Source organism: Salmo trutta, chromosome 19 (genome assembly GCF_901001165.1).
Source record: "Salmo trutta chromosome 19, fSalTru1.1, whole genome shotgun sequence".
Classification (NCBI taxonomy): Eukaryota; Metazoa; Chordata; class Actinopteri; order Salmoniformes; family Salmonidae; genus Salmo; species Salmo trutta.
Genome location: NC_042975.1, coordinates 43,083,884 through 43,101,816, shown reverse-complemented (window position 1 = coordinate 43,101,816; position 17,933 = coordinate 43,083,884). Strand labels below are relative to the sequence as shown.

Genomic DNA, 17,933 nt, shown 5'->3' with positions numbered 1-17,933 from the left:
ACTATGCTTCTTGACATAGGGACCACACCCACCGTTGCCAGTAGATGCATCAGAAACTCACAGCCTTTATCAAAGACACTGAGATAAAGAACTGTAAAACGTGGATTAAGAACATCCATTCTTCTGTTAAATTAAAACTGTGGCAAAGTGGTAGAATTTGTTTGGTTCCTTGAGGGCTGTGCCTTCCTTGGTAGGGGGGAATGTGCTGAGATCAGAGAGGAGAGAGGAAACTGGCAGACAATCAAAGATCAGGAGATGAAGTTCCTGGATGCTGGACGTTGAGTTGGATCCAAGCCTGACTTTATTAAAGACTATTTTCTATACTCCACACTCCTTTAATATGCCACATCAATACCTGGCGAGTTATGGGACTCAGCTGGAAGTAGTCCCTACTCCGGGAGATCAGGTCAGAGTTTGTCGGCAAACAGCATCAGGTCACGCCAGTCAGTGGCTTAGATGCGGCTTATTTGAGAAAGCAGGGGAAAGTGCTGACGCACTGTGATGTGATAATTGCTAATAGTAGTTGGGGTTTGGCTCTGGTCATCGATATTCCCCCATCTCTTTCTGTCTCTCTCTCTCTCTCTCTCTCACACACACACACACACACACACACACACACACACACACACACACAGTGGTGGAAAAAGTACCCAATTGTCATATTTGAGTAAAAGTAAAGATACCTTTATAGAAAATGACTCAAGTAAAAGTGAAAGTCATCCAGTAAAATCCTACTTTGAGTAAAAGTCTAAAAGTATTTGGTTTTAAATATACTTAAGTATCAAAAGTACATGTAATTGCTAAAATATGCTTAAATATCAAAGTAAAAGTATATATTATTTCAAATTCCTTATATTAATCAAACCAGGCGGCACCATTTTCTTTTTTTTCTTTTTTTTTATTTACAGATAGCTAACACTCAGACATCCTTTACAAATGAAGCATCTCTGTTTAGTGAGTCTGCCAGATCAGAGGCAGTAGAGATGACCAGGGATCTTCTCTGTTTAGTGAGTTTGCCAGATCAGAGGCAGTAGAGATGGCCAGGGATGTTCTCTGTTTAGTGAGTCTGCCAGATCAGAGGCTATAAAGATGACCAGGGATGTTCTCTTGATAATTGTGTGAATTGGACCATTTTCCTGTGCTGCTAAGCATTCAAAATGTAACGAGTACTTTTGGGTGTCAGGGAATATATGGAGTAAAAAGTATATTATTTTCTTTAGGAATGTAGTGAAGTAAAAATAATAACAAATATAAATAGTAAATTACAGATGTCCCCTCCCCCTCACACACACACATACACAATAGCACCCATAGTACACAATAGCATACACACAAGCACGCACAAATGCATGCACTGTCATGGGCGTTGTAAGGATTGGACCAAAACGCAGCGGGTATAGTGGTCATCTTCTTTATTTAGATTAAAGTGAACACTTAAACAAAATGACTAACAAATGACAAAACGACAGTTCCGTAAGGTACAAAGACTATAACGGAAAACAACCACCCACAAACCCAAAGGAAAAAACAGGCTGCCTAAGTATGGCTTCCAATCAGAGACAACGAGATACACCTGCCTCTGATTGGAAACCATACTCGGCCAAACATGGAAAAAGAAACATAGAAATAGAAAACTAGAACCAAAGTCCCCGAGAACCAAAAACCCCAAAACACACAAAACAAACACCCCCTGCCACGCCCTGACCATACTATAATTACAAATGACCCCTTTACTGGTCAGGACGTGACACGCTAGCACACAATTATCTGATTTGACATCTTGCTTCTTCCATTTTCAGATGCCACTTATGTACAAATATTTACAAATAAATCTCAAATATGTTCCGATGTGAAAACATGAATTGATAGAAACATTATATCTCAGGATCTCAGGCAGCTGTTGTCGAGGCGATATTTAGCTTCAGCTCACGAAAGTGCTGCTGCAGGTAAGTGCTTTTATTTTGAGAAAGCCACGGTGGCAAAGTGGATCCCTCTGTTTCATTGAAGCAGGGTCAAAAATATGCAGTGAGAGAGAGAGAGATCTTTGTGCTTTCTGTTTACAACCAGCGAACGAATGTACTTTGACATCTCTGGGGAAAATTGTTACTGGTTGCCTTCACAAAGCGCAATGGAAAATGGCCCCACTTTTTCTTAAAAAAAAAAAAAAGATGGGTCAGGAAATATGACAAAGCTGCAGGGCATTTAAGAGAGAGGTGGTCTGCCATGGCAGCATGGCAGCTAGAGTTGGAGGAGAGGGGGAAAGAAAATAGGATTACAAAAAAAGAAGAGATAGTGCACATCTCTCCTATCAGTCAAGAAGAGAAGAAGAGATAGGAGAGATGTGCACTCTCAGTCAAGAAGAGATAGGAGAGATGTGCACTCTCAGTCAAGAAGAGATAGGAGAGATGTGCACTCTCAGTCAAGAAGAGATAGGAGAGATGTGCACTATCAGTCAAGTGCTGTGCTGCTTAAAATTTCAGGGCCAGTATTAGGAGTTGGCCGGAGCAAGAGTCATCTGTGTATTATTTGAAGGAAGGAACGAAAGTAAACAAACAATGGTCATGGATTTGAGACAAACTCAGAAAATCACTGTTTTCGAGATTCATTTTAAATTTGCACAAATTGGAAGGGATTCTGAGATGCACTTACAGAAGCCCTACTCTCAAGACCATCTTTCACAGTCCTCTCTCTCTGTTTCTTTGTCTGTGTGTTGTGTCTCTGGAGGGAAGGTGGAACACCTTTGGCTGGATGAGTTACAGGGCCAGCCTCCTTTGCCTGGTTTGAGAGATATTTTGTTCAATGCCCAACGTTGCAGTGCTTTACAAAATGTCCTGTTGTGAGTTTTGTGGGTAAACCACCTCTGAAATATTAATGCAACTAAGAAAACATTTCTGTTGGCAGCAAGCCAGCCATTTCAAAAACCCACAGGCAGTATGTTTCTCAGAAGCAAATCTGTGATTCACACCTGAAAAAGTGGACAATGCCCAGGTAACTGTTCAAGCAATTGTCCCATCTGTTGGTCTGTGAAAAAATCATAAGGGCAGATTTTTTCTCATAACAAAGTAAGAACTTACTGGATCGTAATGGCTACTTTGGAAGCTCTCAATTGTATGAAAGATACTTGAAACAGGTGTTGTAGTTAGACAATGCTTCAATTCATTTTAACAGCTTATCTGCTTATCTGTAACTGCACGGTACATTACATGTACATACAGGACATACACTAGCTGTATGGAAGTGCCTTGGTTGCCTACGCCACTCTTAGCTCAAGGGAATTGTAGTTCACCTAAAAGATACTGCTGTAATAAACCTGCATTGAACCCAGTGGTTGAGATGGTTCTTCCCCGGCCACTGCTAAAAACAGGAAGAACCTTTGGAGAAGTCCCGAAACAAAAAGTTGTGATGTTACTCTCAGCCTTTTCTGTGAGCGTTTGGTCATTGTTTTTGTGGTCACAATTCCTTCCTCCTTCACCTGATCATCATGATTCAGTGGTCTGCTGACTGGGAAATTACTAATTCATCCCTTGTGGGGTTGACACAATTCCCTTGTGGGGTTGACACAATTCCCTTGTGCAGAAATGTTGCAATTGTTACAAATCAAGGAGTGAACATTTGGAGTGAGGGGAGGGGGGTGTCCTTGCTTTGAGCTCCAAAGTTGGCGCTGCATGAATTATCACCAGATGTTGTGAAGGTGAAAAGACCTACAGTATGAAAAAGCCCAACTTCTAGAACGTTCAAAATGTCTTTCACTTTTTTGGGGGGAGGGCTGCAATGCACTCTTAGCCTTAATGTTTGTGAATGAAACACGTGTATTCACTGTAGCCAGGTTACAGATTTAGCCACGTTCTATGTCTATCACTGACATACTGTATGCAGGTACACTGTGTCCTCCTCATTGATGCTCCTATCCAGAGAGATGCACAAGTTAGGTGACGTTCAGAGTATGTTCTTTGTGTCAGTACTGTCAGTATGTCTCTGTTGTTTTCCAAAACACCGCACTTAACCTCATCTTCAAGTACAGTCTGTGGAAGTTTGACCATTCCACTATTTCAGCGTCATTCTCTGACACAACCTCTCAACCTTTCAGATGATGGATAACCGGTATATATGGACAGCTGCAATTGTGTTAAATATGCACACATTTTCAAAGAAATTACAAATTGAACTCTGATTATGCACAAGATACGCGGTCTTTCTCGCACCCTGCAGTCACATGTTCAGCACAGCACTTCTTAAAACTTAAAGATTCAGCATTCGCTTTGAACAATACAAAATGACAATTACTATTTCTTATGGGGGTAAAGGTCAACCAGTATATTCTAAAATCATTGATTTTAACAAGAGTTAAAGCACTCCCCGGGGCATCGGTAGAGGGTTGACTAACTCCACACTACAAAGGTAAAGGCCAAATTTAGTACATTTGTCATACGCAGTGCTTGAGTATATTTGCGGTTAGTTCAAAACCTTTTTTGACCTGCCATTTGCTATTACTTTCATCATAGGCCCACGCACATAATGTTGTTTTTATTTGTTATTTTAACTGACTCAACGCAGATCTAGTGTCGTTATAAAATCCAGGCTACTCTGAACTGAAGGGCAGCAAGATCTGAATAGAACCAACAATGTAGGAATGTTGCCTTCAAAAGGTCCAATGCGGCCGTTTTTATCTCAGTACCAAATCTTTTCTGGGTAACAATTAAGTACCTTACATTGATTGTTTTCAATTAAAACGCTCAAAAATAACTAAAAATTGCTTATTAGCAAAGGGCAGTTTCTCAAGCAAGAATTTTGCTAGGACTGTCTGGGAGTGGTCTTAGTGGGGAGGGAAAAACTGAAAATTAGCTGTTATTGGTAACTCTTTTTCTTATTGGTCTATTAACTAATTTACAGCATGGTGATGTCCAGGGCCGTAACCAGGGTATATGATACAGTCTCTGAGTGAGAGTGACTAACAAAATCAATGGGGGCCCCCTGGAGGTCAGCGCCCCCTTGGGCATGTGCCCTGCGTCTCCGGTCGGTAATTCGGCCATGATTACTTCACGTTTAGATAGCTGGCTAGACTAGCTAGACTAATTTACCAATCTAAAACAAAATTCACTGACATTTTAATTGACTGTCAGTGAGTGACATATAACAATATGAAAACTGCTGATGCACAATTAAGTTTTGAAATTGCACCTTGTCTATTCTACTATTCTTACTCTCAACCGTAAATTGAGACCCCGATTGAGTTCCTCCCAAAAGATTTGTCAAAAAAATTAATAATAATAATAACAATACGGCATCCTCATATGTGGTTATGGCCCTAGTGATGTCACCATGGAAGGCAACATTCCATCCCAACAAAACAGGGATGGAATGAAATTTCAGCCTGTCTTTTCAAACAGCTCTTACACTAAAAGTGCATTATCATTATTTTCACAATTTTACAATATTATTCCAAACTCATAGTGTGGAAATATATATACAACACAAGGAATCCACATTTCTGACTGCACTGGGCCTTTAATTATTCACTTTTGACATTGCTGAATATCAACACACTTTTACATCCCTTTCACTTCAATGTTTACGTTTCTTTTAAGGAGAAAGAGGTAGGATGAGATACTCAAAGATTACATGATTTGGGGGGTGAGAATATTGACCGTGAAATTAGCATGATGTACCTGAATCTCATATGGATTACAATTTTATGAAGTTTAAAGAAAGATTTAGTCAGATTTTATATGGCTGTTTAAAGCCTCCCAAAAATGGGATTTGACTATTCATCAGCCTCTGCATTTTTTGTTATTTTTGTCGCACCAATTTGTTCTTACTTTAAGGTCAGCAGCCTTTTTTTGGTCACTTTCCACATACTGTATGATAAAGGTCAATGGGTTTAAGTAATGTTGGTCTGTTTTCTTCATGCCTATCTCGATACCGAGGCTTGTTCCCACAGTGACACATTTATGACAGTTTTCCCAAAAATGTCTGATTCACTCTCCCACATCAGAAATGTCCAGGTCCATTCTCATACGTAATGCATCTAAAAAAAAGAGTTATATGATGGTACACACAATAATATCCTGATAATTATTGAGATCACCCAGCATGTGAAGATGATTTGATTATTTTCGTATCTTCTTAACATTAATAATAATAATAATTGATTACATTTGTAAAGCGCTTTTCATTATACAGAATAATCTCATAAGATAAAAAAAATAAAAACCAATCAGAAAAAAACATTCCTTGCTTATTGCATACTACTTTTGCAAATAAAGTACATTATAATGTGTGTACGTGTTGTCCTATGTTATGTTAGAAGTGTATTTTTGGCCCAGTGTGAATAATGGTGTGAATTTGTTGTGTGACTGTACTGGCTCTTGTGTTCCCTCAGGTGCCCCAGTCATCGTAGGAATGAGCATCAACATCGCTAGCATTGACTCCATCTCAGAAGTGAACATGGTGAGTTACAAAACCCCTTCTCTTACAGTAGCACTGCCCATATAGAACATCGACTCAATGTGTCCGTTTTTATTTATTCGTGTTCGTGGTTAAAGCATGATGCACCCATTTTATAAACTACAATTTTGATAATTTCATTTGTTTCAATGTACAGTATACTAAACAAAAATATAAATGCAACATGCAACAATTGAAACGATTTTACTGAGTTACAGTTCATAGAAGGAAATCAGTCAATTGAAATAAACTCAATCTATGGATTTCACATGGCTGGGAATACATATATGCATCTGTCGGTCACAGATACCTTAAAAAAAGGTAGGGGCATGGATCAGACAACCAGTCAGTATCAGTATCTGGTGTGTCCCACTCCTCTTCAATGGCTGTGCAAAGTTGCTGGATATTGGAGGGAACTGGAACACACTGTCGTACACGTCAATCCAGAGCATCCCAAACATGCTCAATGGGTAACATTTCTGGAGTGTATGCAGGCCATGGAAGAACTGGGCCATTTTCAGCTTCCAGGAATTGTGTGCAGATATTTGCGACATGGGGCCGTGCGTTATCATTCATAAACATGAGGTGATGGCGACGGATGAATGGCAGGTCAGTGAACATCAGGATCTCATCACAGTATCTCTGTGCATTCAAAGTGCCATCGATAAAATGCAATTGTGTTCGTTGTCCATAGCGTATGCCTGCCCATACTATAACCCCACCGCCACCATGGGGCACTCTGTTCACAACGTTGACATTAGAAAAAAACCTTGACCACAAAACGCCATACACGTGGTCTGCGGTTGTGAGGCCTTTTGGACGTACTGCCAAATTCTCTAAAATGACATTGGAGGTGTCTTAAGGTAGAGAAATGAACATTAAATTATCTGGCAACAGCTCTGGTGGACGTTCCTGCAGTCAGCATGCCAATTGCACGCTCCCTCAAAACTTGTTGTGTAACAAAACTGAACATTTTAGAGTGACCTTTTATTGTCCCCAGCACAAGATGCACCTGTGTAATTATCATGCTGTTTAATCAGCTTCTTGATATGCAACACCTATCAGGTGGATACATTATCTTGGCAAAGGGGAAATGCTCACTAACAGGGATGTTAACAAACTTGGACACAACATTTTAGAGAAATTATGGAAAAATTCTGGGATCTTTTATTTCAGCTCATGAAACATGGGACCAACAGTTTACATGTTGCGTTTATATTTTTGTTCAGTATAGTATTGACTCGGGTGTGATTACTTTTTTAAATAAGATATTTCTGAACTTCATCTTCAATAAATTAGCAAAAAATTGAAATAACATGTTTTCACTTCTTGTGTGTAGATGAGTGACATTATTTTTAAATAAATGTTTCATTCAGGCTGTAAAACAACACATAGTGGAATAAGGGGTATGAATACTTTCTGAAGGCACTGTATGACCTCCACATAGCACATGTATGGTGTGTTTAAGGTGTTATATTTTTGTTCCGTGTATTTGCAATGCAATAATACCATTTCAATCAATCATATTTGGCCTTGCAAACATTGGATACCATAGACATGTTGTGCATCTGATTTACTTGATTATATTACGTATTTAACTTCTGTTTATTAGAGAGCGGTGAGAAATCAGGCTCAGTCTTTTTCTTTAAAGAAGACAATATGGCTGGTGTCTCTGCAATGACATCATTCTGTCTCTCTGCTCTCAGTTGTGTTTTCTTTTCTTTAATGTGGCACAGACACACTCAAGAGTTCACTCCCCCGACAAGCCAGAGGAGCTTTGTTTTTTTATTCTGGATTTGTTCTCCCTGCAATGTTGCCATTTCGAATCACGAGAGGATTTTCATCCAGTTTCAAGCAAAAGCCACATTTTATTTTTAATTTGTTAGAGGTAGTCACTCATGTACAAAGCTGTTTTCTTTATTTTTTAGAGCAAGCACGTGAGGCGCTTTGATATATTCATTTTTTTTCTTCTGAGATTTCTTTTCCACTCTGGTGTTTTTGAAGACACAGCAAGTTTTATCTTATGTTTTATGTTATTTTTGTTTCCCTGGACATTTGAGAAGGTAGCATCAGGTGCAGGGCTGAAAAGGTTGAAAAAGGTTCCTGTGAACAAAGACAGACACAAAACGATATGACTAGCTTGGTTTCCATCCAATTGGAGACATATATCCATGCGAATATTCAAAATCGGCATTAAAACAATATGTGCATTTTCCCACCAGAGATGTGTTTGCATCAAATTGACTTGTTGCAGATTTGCAACTCTACTGATGGTTTTCTCACAAAAAATGTTGCGTTATATAGCGAGTGTGCCTTCTCTGGTATTGGGACGAGAGCTCTAGCCAACAGCTCGCCGATACAATGTGGGTATAGCCTACATGATGAGATTATTGTGATCAAAAGAGCAAGATTTTTTCTATTTGTCAAACGGCAGCCAAACATCGTCGATCATGTCACCAGAATAAGACCCTCAATATTTATTGGAAAAGAGCATCAAGCTCATCACCTTGCACTTTCACCCCCCTGTCAATATTATCTTATTTCATCTATAGCCTAATAAACGGCATGCTTTCCTGACGAGTCGTAGTGGGAGGACCACACAATGTCATTATTATATCAATATTTATGAATTAAAAGCATTTCCACCGATATTTCTCGCATAATTAATTTTACCGACACAAAAAGATCCCACCTTATTAGCTGGCGTATTTTGTTTTGTTGACATTTGGAAAGTTTACCAAGAAAGGCCTGTCATTTAAAAAATATATATCTGACATGTACTTTACTTGCATTAAAAGGTTGGATGGAAACCTGGTTATTGTCAATTTGGAAAACGCTTGATAATCTCAACATGTATGTTATGTCTAACACCATAACTCGTCTATTTTAGCTGTTCATTTTTCTATTTTGTCAGCCAGCCAACATAGTCATAGCTAAAGAAAACCACATCGTTTCACATTTTTTTGTGTTCTGCAGACAAAAGCCATGAAAAACAAAATTACTTTGTGTTAGTATTTCATTTCATTCATTTTCTTTCATGATGCAGCAAGTATATTTTTTCTGGTTAATCTGGAATATTCTTCTGATAGGGTACACCCTGTGAGAATATAGGTCATTTTATGTCCAGCTGAATAACCACTAAGATTAGCTCTCAGTCCGCTTATAAAATGTGATGTATATTATGGTTTTAAGACAATTATATTGAGATTTCGGGACACTGAGGTTCCCAGAATAATTGGCAGCATTTATCATTCGAAACTCAGAAACACTGTACTGTCATTGGAGGAGGTGTTCAACTTAACTTGGCCTTTAAATCACTTCCCTGTAAGTCTCCCATTTTCATTATGTTTCCATTGTATCCTAGAAAAAACACTGTTAATGCTTTTTGATATACTCTGCACATAATGACTATGATGATACATTTAGATGTGCATACATTTATGCACATTGCGTAGTAAGTGTATGTTGTAGGATAGGGCAATTACAGTAAGGGTAACTTATACTTCCCATAGTTGAAGCTTTTGTCAATGCATATGCACTCTTAGAAAAAAAGGTTCCAAAAGGGTTATTCGGCTGTCCCCATAGGAGAACCCTTTGGAGAACCTACATGGAACCCAAAAGGGTTCTACCTAGAACCAAAAGGATTCTACCTGGAAAGGTTATTCAAAGGGTTCTCCTATGGGGACAGCCAAATAACCCTTTTAGGTTCTAGATAGCACATTTGTTTCTAAGAGTGTAGCAACAATTTTTTTTCAATCTCACAGTGCTGTTTCCCCTTTTTCTACAGGATTACACCATCACAATGTATTTCCAGCAAAGTTGGCGAGACAAGCGGTTGGCATACGCTGAGCTGCCCCTCAACCTGACTCTGGATAACCGTGTAGCAGACCAGCTGTGGCTCCCAGACACCTACTTCCTCAATGACAAGAAGTCCTTCCTGCATGGCGTGACAGTGAAGAACCGTATGATTCGACTGCATCCTGATGGCACCGTGTTATATGGGCTCAGGTACAGCTAACTTTCATTGGAATTCTACTGTAACTAAACTGGTTAAAGCCTGGCCTGTCAGACAGGACTGGAAGAAGCCTTGGGAAGGCATGTGAGAAACTAGGTCTGTGTCTAAATAGTATTGCGGCCGTCCTGCCTTTTCACTTTCCTTACTTCCATAAAAAAAACAAGTCCAGAGAATCACTGATAAAAGCACGACTAACTTAAATTATTTAGCTGAATTTCTGATGACAGGATTCAATTGTAAGTAGTTATAGCCTACCTTGACAATTACATGACATGCTAATACCTGACATATACACTGAGTATACCTCCTCCCCCCACACACACTTTTCCCCTCAGAACAGCCTCAATTCGGCGGGGGCATGGATTCTACAATTTGTCGAAAGCGTTCCACAGGGATGCTGGCCCATGTTGAATCCAATGTTTCCCACAGTTGTGTCAAGTTGTCTGGATGTCCTTAAGGTGGAGGACCAATCTTGATACACATGGGAAACTGTTGAGCGTGAAAAACCCAGCAGTGTTGCAGTTATTGATGCAAACCGGTGTGCCTGGCACCTAATACCACACCCCGTTCAAAGGCACTTAAATCTTTTGTCTTGCCCGTTCACCCTTTGAATGACACATATACACAATCCATGTTTCAATTGTTTCAAGGCTTAAAAATCCTTATTTAACCTGTCTCCTCCTCTTCATCAACACTGATTGAAGTGTATTTAACAAGTCACATCAATAAGGGATCATAGCTTTCACCTGGATTCACCTGGTCAGTCTATGTCATGGAAGAAACTGTATACTCAGTCAGGTCCAAAATTATTGGCACCCTTGATGAGTAAAAAAGACTGTAAATTAAATTATACCAATACTGGGCAATATTGTATACAAAAAAATAAGTAATTATATTATTTGATACTAATACAATAGCTCAGAAGAAGGGGATTTTGGTTAACAAGTAATACTTTTGTTTCTCAAAAAAATACAGTACGGGGCAAAATGATTGACACCCCTGTTTAACATAACCTTTCAGTACCCCACCTTAACGGCACTGAGCCTTTTTCTTGTGTTTTATGAGATTGGAAGACACATTAGGAGGGATCTTAGATCATTCCTCCATACATGATCTTTACGGATCCTTAATATCCTTTGTCCTTTGCTTATGGACTGTCCTCTCCAATTCTAAACACAGGTTTTCAATGGGGATCAAGTTCAGAGACTGATATTGCAAAATATTGATTTTGTGGTCAATTAACCATTTCTTTATGGATTTTGATGTGTGCTTGGGGTCAATGTCTTGCTGGAAGATCCACTTGCGGCCAAGTTTGTCTGCATAAGCTTCTTTCTTTCGACGCCAAACCCACCACTGGTGTGCGTGGCCAAACAGCGCTATTTTCATGTCATCCAACAAATGTAAATGCCTGGAGTTTTCTAAACGGCACTGGCACATGGATTGGAACTGGTGCATTGGTCAGATGACATGAAAATAGAGCTGTTTGGCCAGGTACACCAGCGGTGGATTTGGTGTTGAAAAACAGAAGCATATGCAGAAAAGTACCTCATAACTACGGTCAAATATGGTGGTGGATCTTTGATGTTATGGGGCTATTTTTCTTCCACTGGTCTTGGGGCCTTTGTTAAGGTCAACGGAATCATGAACTTTATCCAGTACCATGACTTTTTAGGCAAAAAACGGGTTTCCTCTACAAGGAGGCTGAAACTTCCAATAAGACAATGACCCCAAGCACACATCAAAATCCAAAAAGGAGGTTAAATTACCATAAAATGGCCATGTCAGTCTCCGGACTTGAACCCCATTGGTGTGTGTGTGAATTGAAAAAGGCAGTCCATAAGCACTGACAAAGCATATTAAGGATCTGGGCAGATTGTGTGTCTAGGAATGGTCTAAGATCCCTCCCAATGTGTTCTCCAATCTCATAAAACATTTTTGAAAAAGGCTCAGTGCCATTATCCTCGCAAGGTGAGGTATTCCCACGGGGGCCACCACAGAAGAAAAAAAAGAGTATGAAAATGTATGCATTCACTACTGTAAGTCACTCTGGATAAGAGCGTCTGCTAAATGACTAAAATGTAAAAAAAAAAAAAAAGTAAAACATTTATTGAAAGGTACTGAAAACAGTCATTTTGACTCCTATCTTTTTGAGAGAAAAAAAATGGAACTTTATTTCAATAGTCCATCTGTAGATTCTCTACAGATGGTCATACTATCAACAAACTATCTGTTGATAAGCAACTGTCTGCTAAGTTTACGGTTAGGGTAGTTGAAATTTGGTCAGTCCACTCTGGACTTGATGTTAACGTCCACAGATGGACCAAATCTGAACCTATCATAGACTTATGTTTCCCAAGTTTGGATAGCACAGTACTGGACCAGGTTTCCCAAAAGCATATTAATGCTAAGTTCATCGTTTGAACCTTCGTAGGAGCATTGTTCAAATCTCTGAACTGTTTCCCAAAACCGTTGTTATTAACGCTGCACTTGAAAACGCTCGTTACCTAACGTCTGCCTCAGACTACTCGTAGTATTGCGTTGTTAGATGCTTTTTTTGCCCTCACTTATACACAGAAGATCTTTGCTGAACATAGAATCACATGGTATATCCGTCTGTACTGTATTCTACTTTACTGCACTGTACTGTACTCTGCTGTGATGTCCAAACTTGTGAAAAAATGAAGAGAATTACATTGATTTACATAGTTACGCATTTCTGTGTAGTACATATCAGGGACCCATGATGTAAACCCATTCCCTTAATTCCTTAACCAGGTGTAAATCCACTTCACGTACTGTAGTTCAATAACTAAAATAGATTTTTTCAAACTCAAGGTGTCATGTCATAGCTGACATACCCATTATTTCCACAGACATCTTTGAATCTTAGTTCGAAGCAGATATTTCGAGTTTGTGGAAAACGTTGTCGCATGAAAACCTGACTGGAGATTTTTCCATAATTCCATTACCAAACTTTGCATCTTTTATTATTTTTTTATTTTTTTATTTCACCTTTATTTAACCAGGTAGGCAGGTTGAGAACAAGTTCTCATTTACAATTGCAACCTGGCCAAGATAAAGCAAAGCAGTTCGACAACATACAACAACACAGAGTTACACATGGAGTAAAACAAATATACAGTCAATAATACAGTAGAAAAATAAGTCTATGTACAATGTGAGCAAATGAGGTGAGATAAGGGAGGTAAAGGCAAAAAAAGTCCATGGTGGCAAAGTAAATACAATATAGCAAGTAAAACACTGGAATGGTAGATTTGTAGTAGAAGAAAGTGCAAAGTAGAAATAGAGACAATGGGGTGCACAGTTCTTCCACTAAATTCGTTTTTGTAAAATGTTCAGTGGAAATTGTTAAAAGTAGTCCTTGAACATAGAGCTAAACTTTGAAATGAATGGTTTTTGTTACCCCAAAAAATATAACTTGCTAAACAAAATATCTTTCTCTGAGGAATTGTACTAGTATAAAATGTAGCATACATGACTCAAACCAGAGCATAATGGACCTATTATTATTTTATTTTTTCCCCCCCTCATATTCCCGGATTCCTACCGCAAACTCTGAACATTTTCATCTGGATCTTCACAACTAGCTAACCGCAATCCCGGGTGACTACTCCTGGCTAGCGTTTCCATCCAGGGGCAAGCCCCTGTGCTACCACCGAAGCCCACTCCTGGGCTACAATATCCGGACCCCTTCTACTGCCGGTACGGGGCATGGAACCCCGCCAATCCTCTACGCCTGGAATACCGACATAATCTGCCCAAGGATTCCAACAGCCCCCTCAGGCGCGACGTCCGCTGAAGGCCCATTCTGCTAACCGCGGGCTACTAGCTACCTAGAGCAACTTGGAACCCTACTAATTCCACGACTGGTCTATCGACGTCACCGCACAAAGAGGCAAAAACAGACTTATCCCCATCGCGACGTCCCTCAAAGGCTAACTTGCTAGCACCGGTCTGTTAACTGCTAGCTTGCTTGCCCCGGTCTGCTAACTGCTAGCTTGCCTGCCCCGGTCTGCTAACTGCTAGCCCCGGTCTGCCAACTGTTGCTTGCTAACCCGGTCTGCTAACTGCTAGCTTGCCAGCCCGGTCTGTTAACTGCTAGCTTGTTTAGCCCCGGCCTACCAACTGTTAGCTTGTTAGCATCGGCCTGCTAACTGTCTGAATCGCCGTGTCCCCAGTCAGCCCAACCACTCACTGGACCCATATGTTCACTTGGCTATGCATGCCTCTCTCTAATATCAATATGCCTCGTCCATTACTGGTTAGTGATTACTGTCTTATTTCACTGTAGAGCCTCTAGCCCTGCTCAATATGCCTTAACCAACCATGTTGTTCCACCTCCTACATATGCGATGACATCACCTGGTTTAAACGTCTCTAGAGACTATATCTCTCTCATCATTACTCAATGCCTAGGTTTACCTCCAATGTACTCACATCCTACCTTACCTTTGTCTGTACACTATGCCTTGAATCTATGCTATCGTGCCTAGAAACCTGCTCCTTTTACTCTCTGTTCCGAACGTGCTAGACGGCCAGTTCGTCTAGCCTTTAGCCGTACCCTTATCCTACTTCTCCTCTGTTCCACTGGTGATGTGGAGGTTAATCCAGGTCCTGCAGTGCCTAGCACCACTCCCACTCTCCAGGTGCTCTCATTTGTTGACTTCTGTAACCGTAAAAGCCTTGGTTTCATGCATGTTAACATTAGAAGCCTACTCCCTAAGTTTGTTTTACTCACTGCTTTAGCACACTCTGCCAACCCGGATGTCTTAGCCGTGTCTGAATCCTGGCTTAGGAAAACCACCAAAAACCCTGAAATCTCCATCGCTAACTATAACATTTTCCACCAAGATAGAACTGCCAAAGGGGGCGGTGTTGTAATCTACTGCAAGGATAGCCTGCAGAGTTCTGTATTACTATCCAAGTCTGTACCCAAACAATTTGAGCTTCTACTTCTAAAAATTCACCTTTCCAGAAACAAGTCTCTCATTGTTGCCGCTTGCTATAGACCTCCCTCTGCCCCCAGCTGTGCCCTCGATACCATATGTGAATTGATTGCCCTCCATCTATCTTCTGAGCTCGTGCTACTAGGTGACCTAAACTGGGACATGCTTAACACCCCGGCCATCCTACAATCTAAGCTTGATGCCCTCAATCTCACACAAATTATCAATGAACCTACCAGGTACAACCCCAAATCCGTAAACACGGGCACCCTCATAAATGCCATCCTAACTAACTCGCCCTCCAAATACACCTCTGCTGTTTTCAATCAAGATCTCAGCGATCACTGCCTCATTGCCTGCATCCGTAATGGGTCTGCGACCAAACGACCACCCCTCATCACTGTCAAACGCTCCCTAAAACACTTCTCCGAGCAGGCCTTTCTAATCGACCTGGCCGGGGTATCCTGGAATGACATTGACCTCATCCCGTCAGTAGATGATGCCTGGCTATTCTTTAAAAGTGCCTTCCTCCCCATCTTAAATAAGCATGCCCCACTCAAAAAAAATGAATTAGGAATAAATATAGTCCTTGGTTCACTCCAGACCTGTCTGCTCTTGACCAGCACAAAAACATCCTGTGGCATTCTGCATTAGCATCGAATAGCCCCCATGATATGCAACTTTTCAGGGAAGTTAGGAACAAATATACACAGGCAGTTAGAAAAGCTAAGGCTAGCTTTTTCAAACAGAAATTTGCATCCTGTAGTACTAACTCAAAAAAGTTCTGGGACACTGTAAAGTCCATGGAGAATAAGAGCACCTCCTCCCAGCTGCCCACTGCTCTGAGGCTAGGAAACACTGTTACCACCGATAAATCCACTATAATTGAGAATTTCAATAAGCATTTCTCTACGGCTGGCCATGCTTTCCACCTGGCTACCTCTACCCCGGTCAACTGCCCGGCACCCCCCACAGCATCCTGCCAATGCCTCCACTATTTCTCCTTCACCCAAATCCAGATAGCTGATGTTCTGAAAGAGCTGCAAAATCTGGACCCATACAAATCAGCCAGGCTAGACAATCTGCACCCTCTCTTTCTAAAATTATCTGCAGAAATTGTTGCAAGCCGTAATACTAGCCTGTTCAACCTCTCTTTTGTATCGTCTGAGATTCCCAAAGATTGGAAAGCTGCCGCGGTCATCCCCCTCTTCAAAGGGGGTGACACTCTAGACCCAAACTGCTGCAGACCTATATCTATCCTACCCTGTCTTTCTAAGGTCTTCGAAAGCCAAGTTAACAAACAGATTACCGACCATTCCGAATCCCACCGTACCTTCTCCGCTATGCAATCTGGTTTCAGAGCTGGTCATGGGTGCACCTCAGCGACGCTCAAGGTCCTAAACGACATCATAACCGCCATCGATAAGAGACATTACTGTGCAGCCGCATTCATCGACCTGGCCAAGACTTTCGACTCTGTCAATCACCACATTCTTATTGGCAGACACGACAGCCTTGGTTTCTCAAATGATTGCCTCGCCTGGTTTACCAACTACTTCTCTGATAGAGTTTAGTGTGTCAAATCGGATGGCCTGTTGTCCGGACCTCTGGCGGTCTCGATGGGTGTGCCACAGGGTTCAAGTCTCGGGCCGACTCTCTACGTGGACAACTACAAATACCTGGGTGTCTGGTTAGACTGTAAACTCTCCTTCCAGACTCACATTAAGCATCTCTAATCCAAAATTAAATCTAGAATCGGCTTCCTATATCGCAACAAAGCATCCTTCACTCATGCTGCCAAACATACCCTCGTAAAACTGACCATCCTACCGATCCTCGACTTCGGTGATGTCATCTATAAAATAGCCTCCAACACTCTACTCAACAAACTGGATGCAGTCTATCACAGTGCCATCCGTTTTGTCACCAAAGCCCCATACACTACCCACCATTGCGACCTGTACGCTCTCGTTGGTTGGCCCTCGCTTCATACTCGTCGCCAAACCCACTGGCTACAGGTTATCTACAAGTCTCTGCTAGGTAAAGCCCCGCCTTATCTCAGCTCACTGGTCACCATAGCAGCACCCACTTGTAGCACGCGCTCCAGCAGGTATATATCTCACTGGTCACCCCCAAAGCCAATTCCTCCTTTGGTCGTCTTTCCTTCCAGTTCTCTGCTGCCAATGACTGGAACGAACTGCAAAAATCTCTGAAGCTGGAGACTCATATCTCCCCCACTAGCTTTAAGCACCAGCTGTCAGAGTAGCTCAGAGAACACTGCACCTGTACATAGCCCATCTGTATACAGCCCATCTATCTACCTACCTCATCCCCATACTGTATTTATTTATTTATCTTGCTCCTTTGCACCCCAGTATCTCTACTTGCACATTCATCTTCTGCACATCTACCATTCCAGTGTTTAATTGCTATATTGTAATTACTTTGCCACCATGGCCTATTTATAGCCTTAACTTACCTCATTTGCACTCACTGTATATAGACTT

At 41.0% G+C, this 17,933-nt stretch overlaps 1 protein-coding gene across 3 annotated transcripts in view; it reads left to right on the top strand.

Moving 5' to 3' along the window:
* LOC115154642 (gamma-aminobutyric acid receptor subunit beta-4) overlaps nucleotides 1-17,933 on the top strand; it is an 89,272-nt gene that overhangs the window by 51,261 nt on the left and 20,078 nt on the right. For all 3 annotated transcript variants that reach the window (XM_029701087.1, XM_029701086.1, XM_029701088.1), the window contains 2 exons: nucleotides 6,380-6,447; nucleotides 10,232-10,452. In XM_029701087.1, the coding sequence (XP_029556947.1) occupies nucleotides 6,380-6,447; nucleotides 10,232-10,452 (289 nt within the window). The remainder of the gene's footprint in view (nucleotides 1-6,379; nucleotides 6,448-10,231; nucleotides 10,453-17,933) is intronic.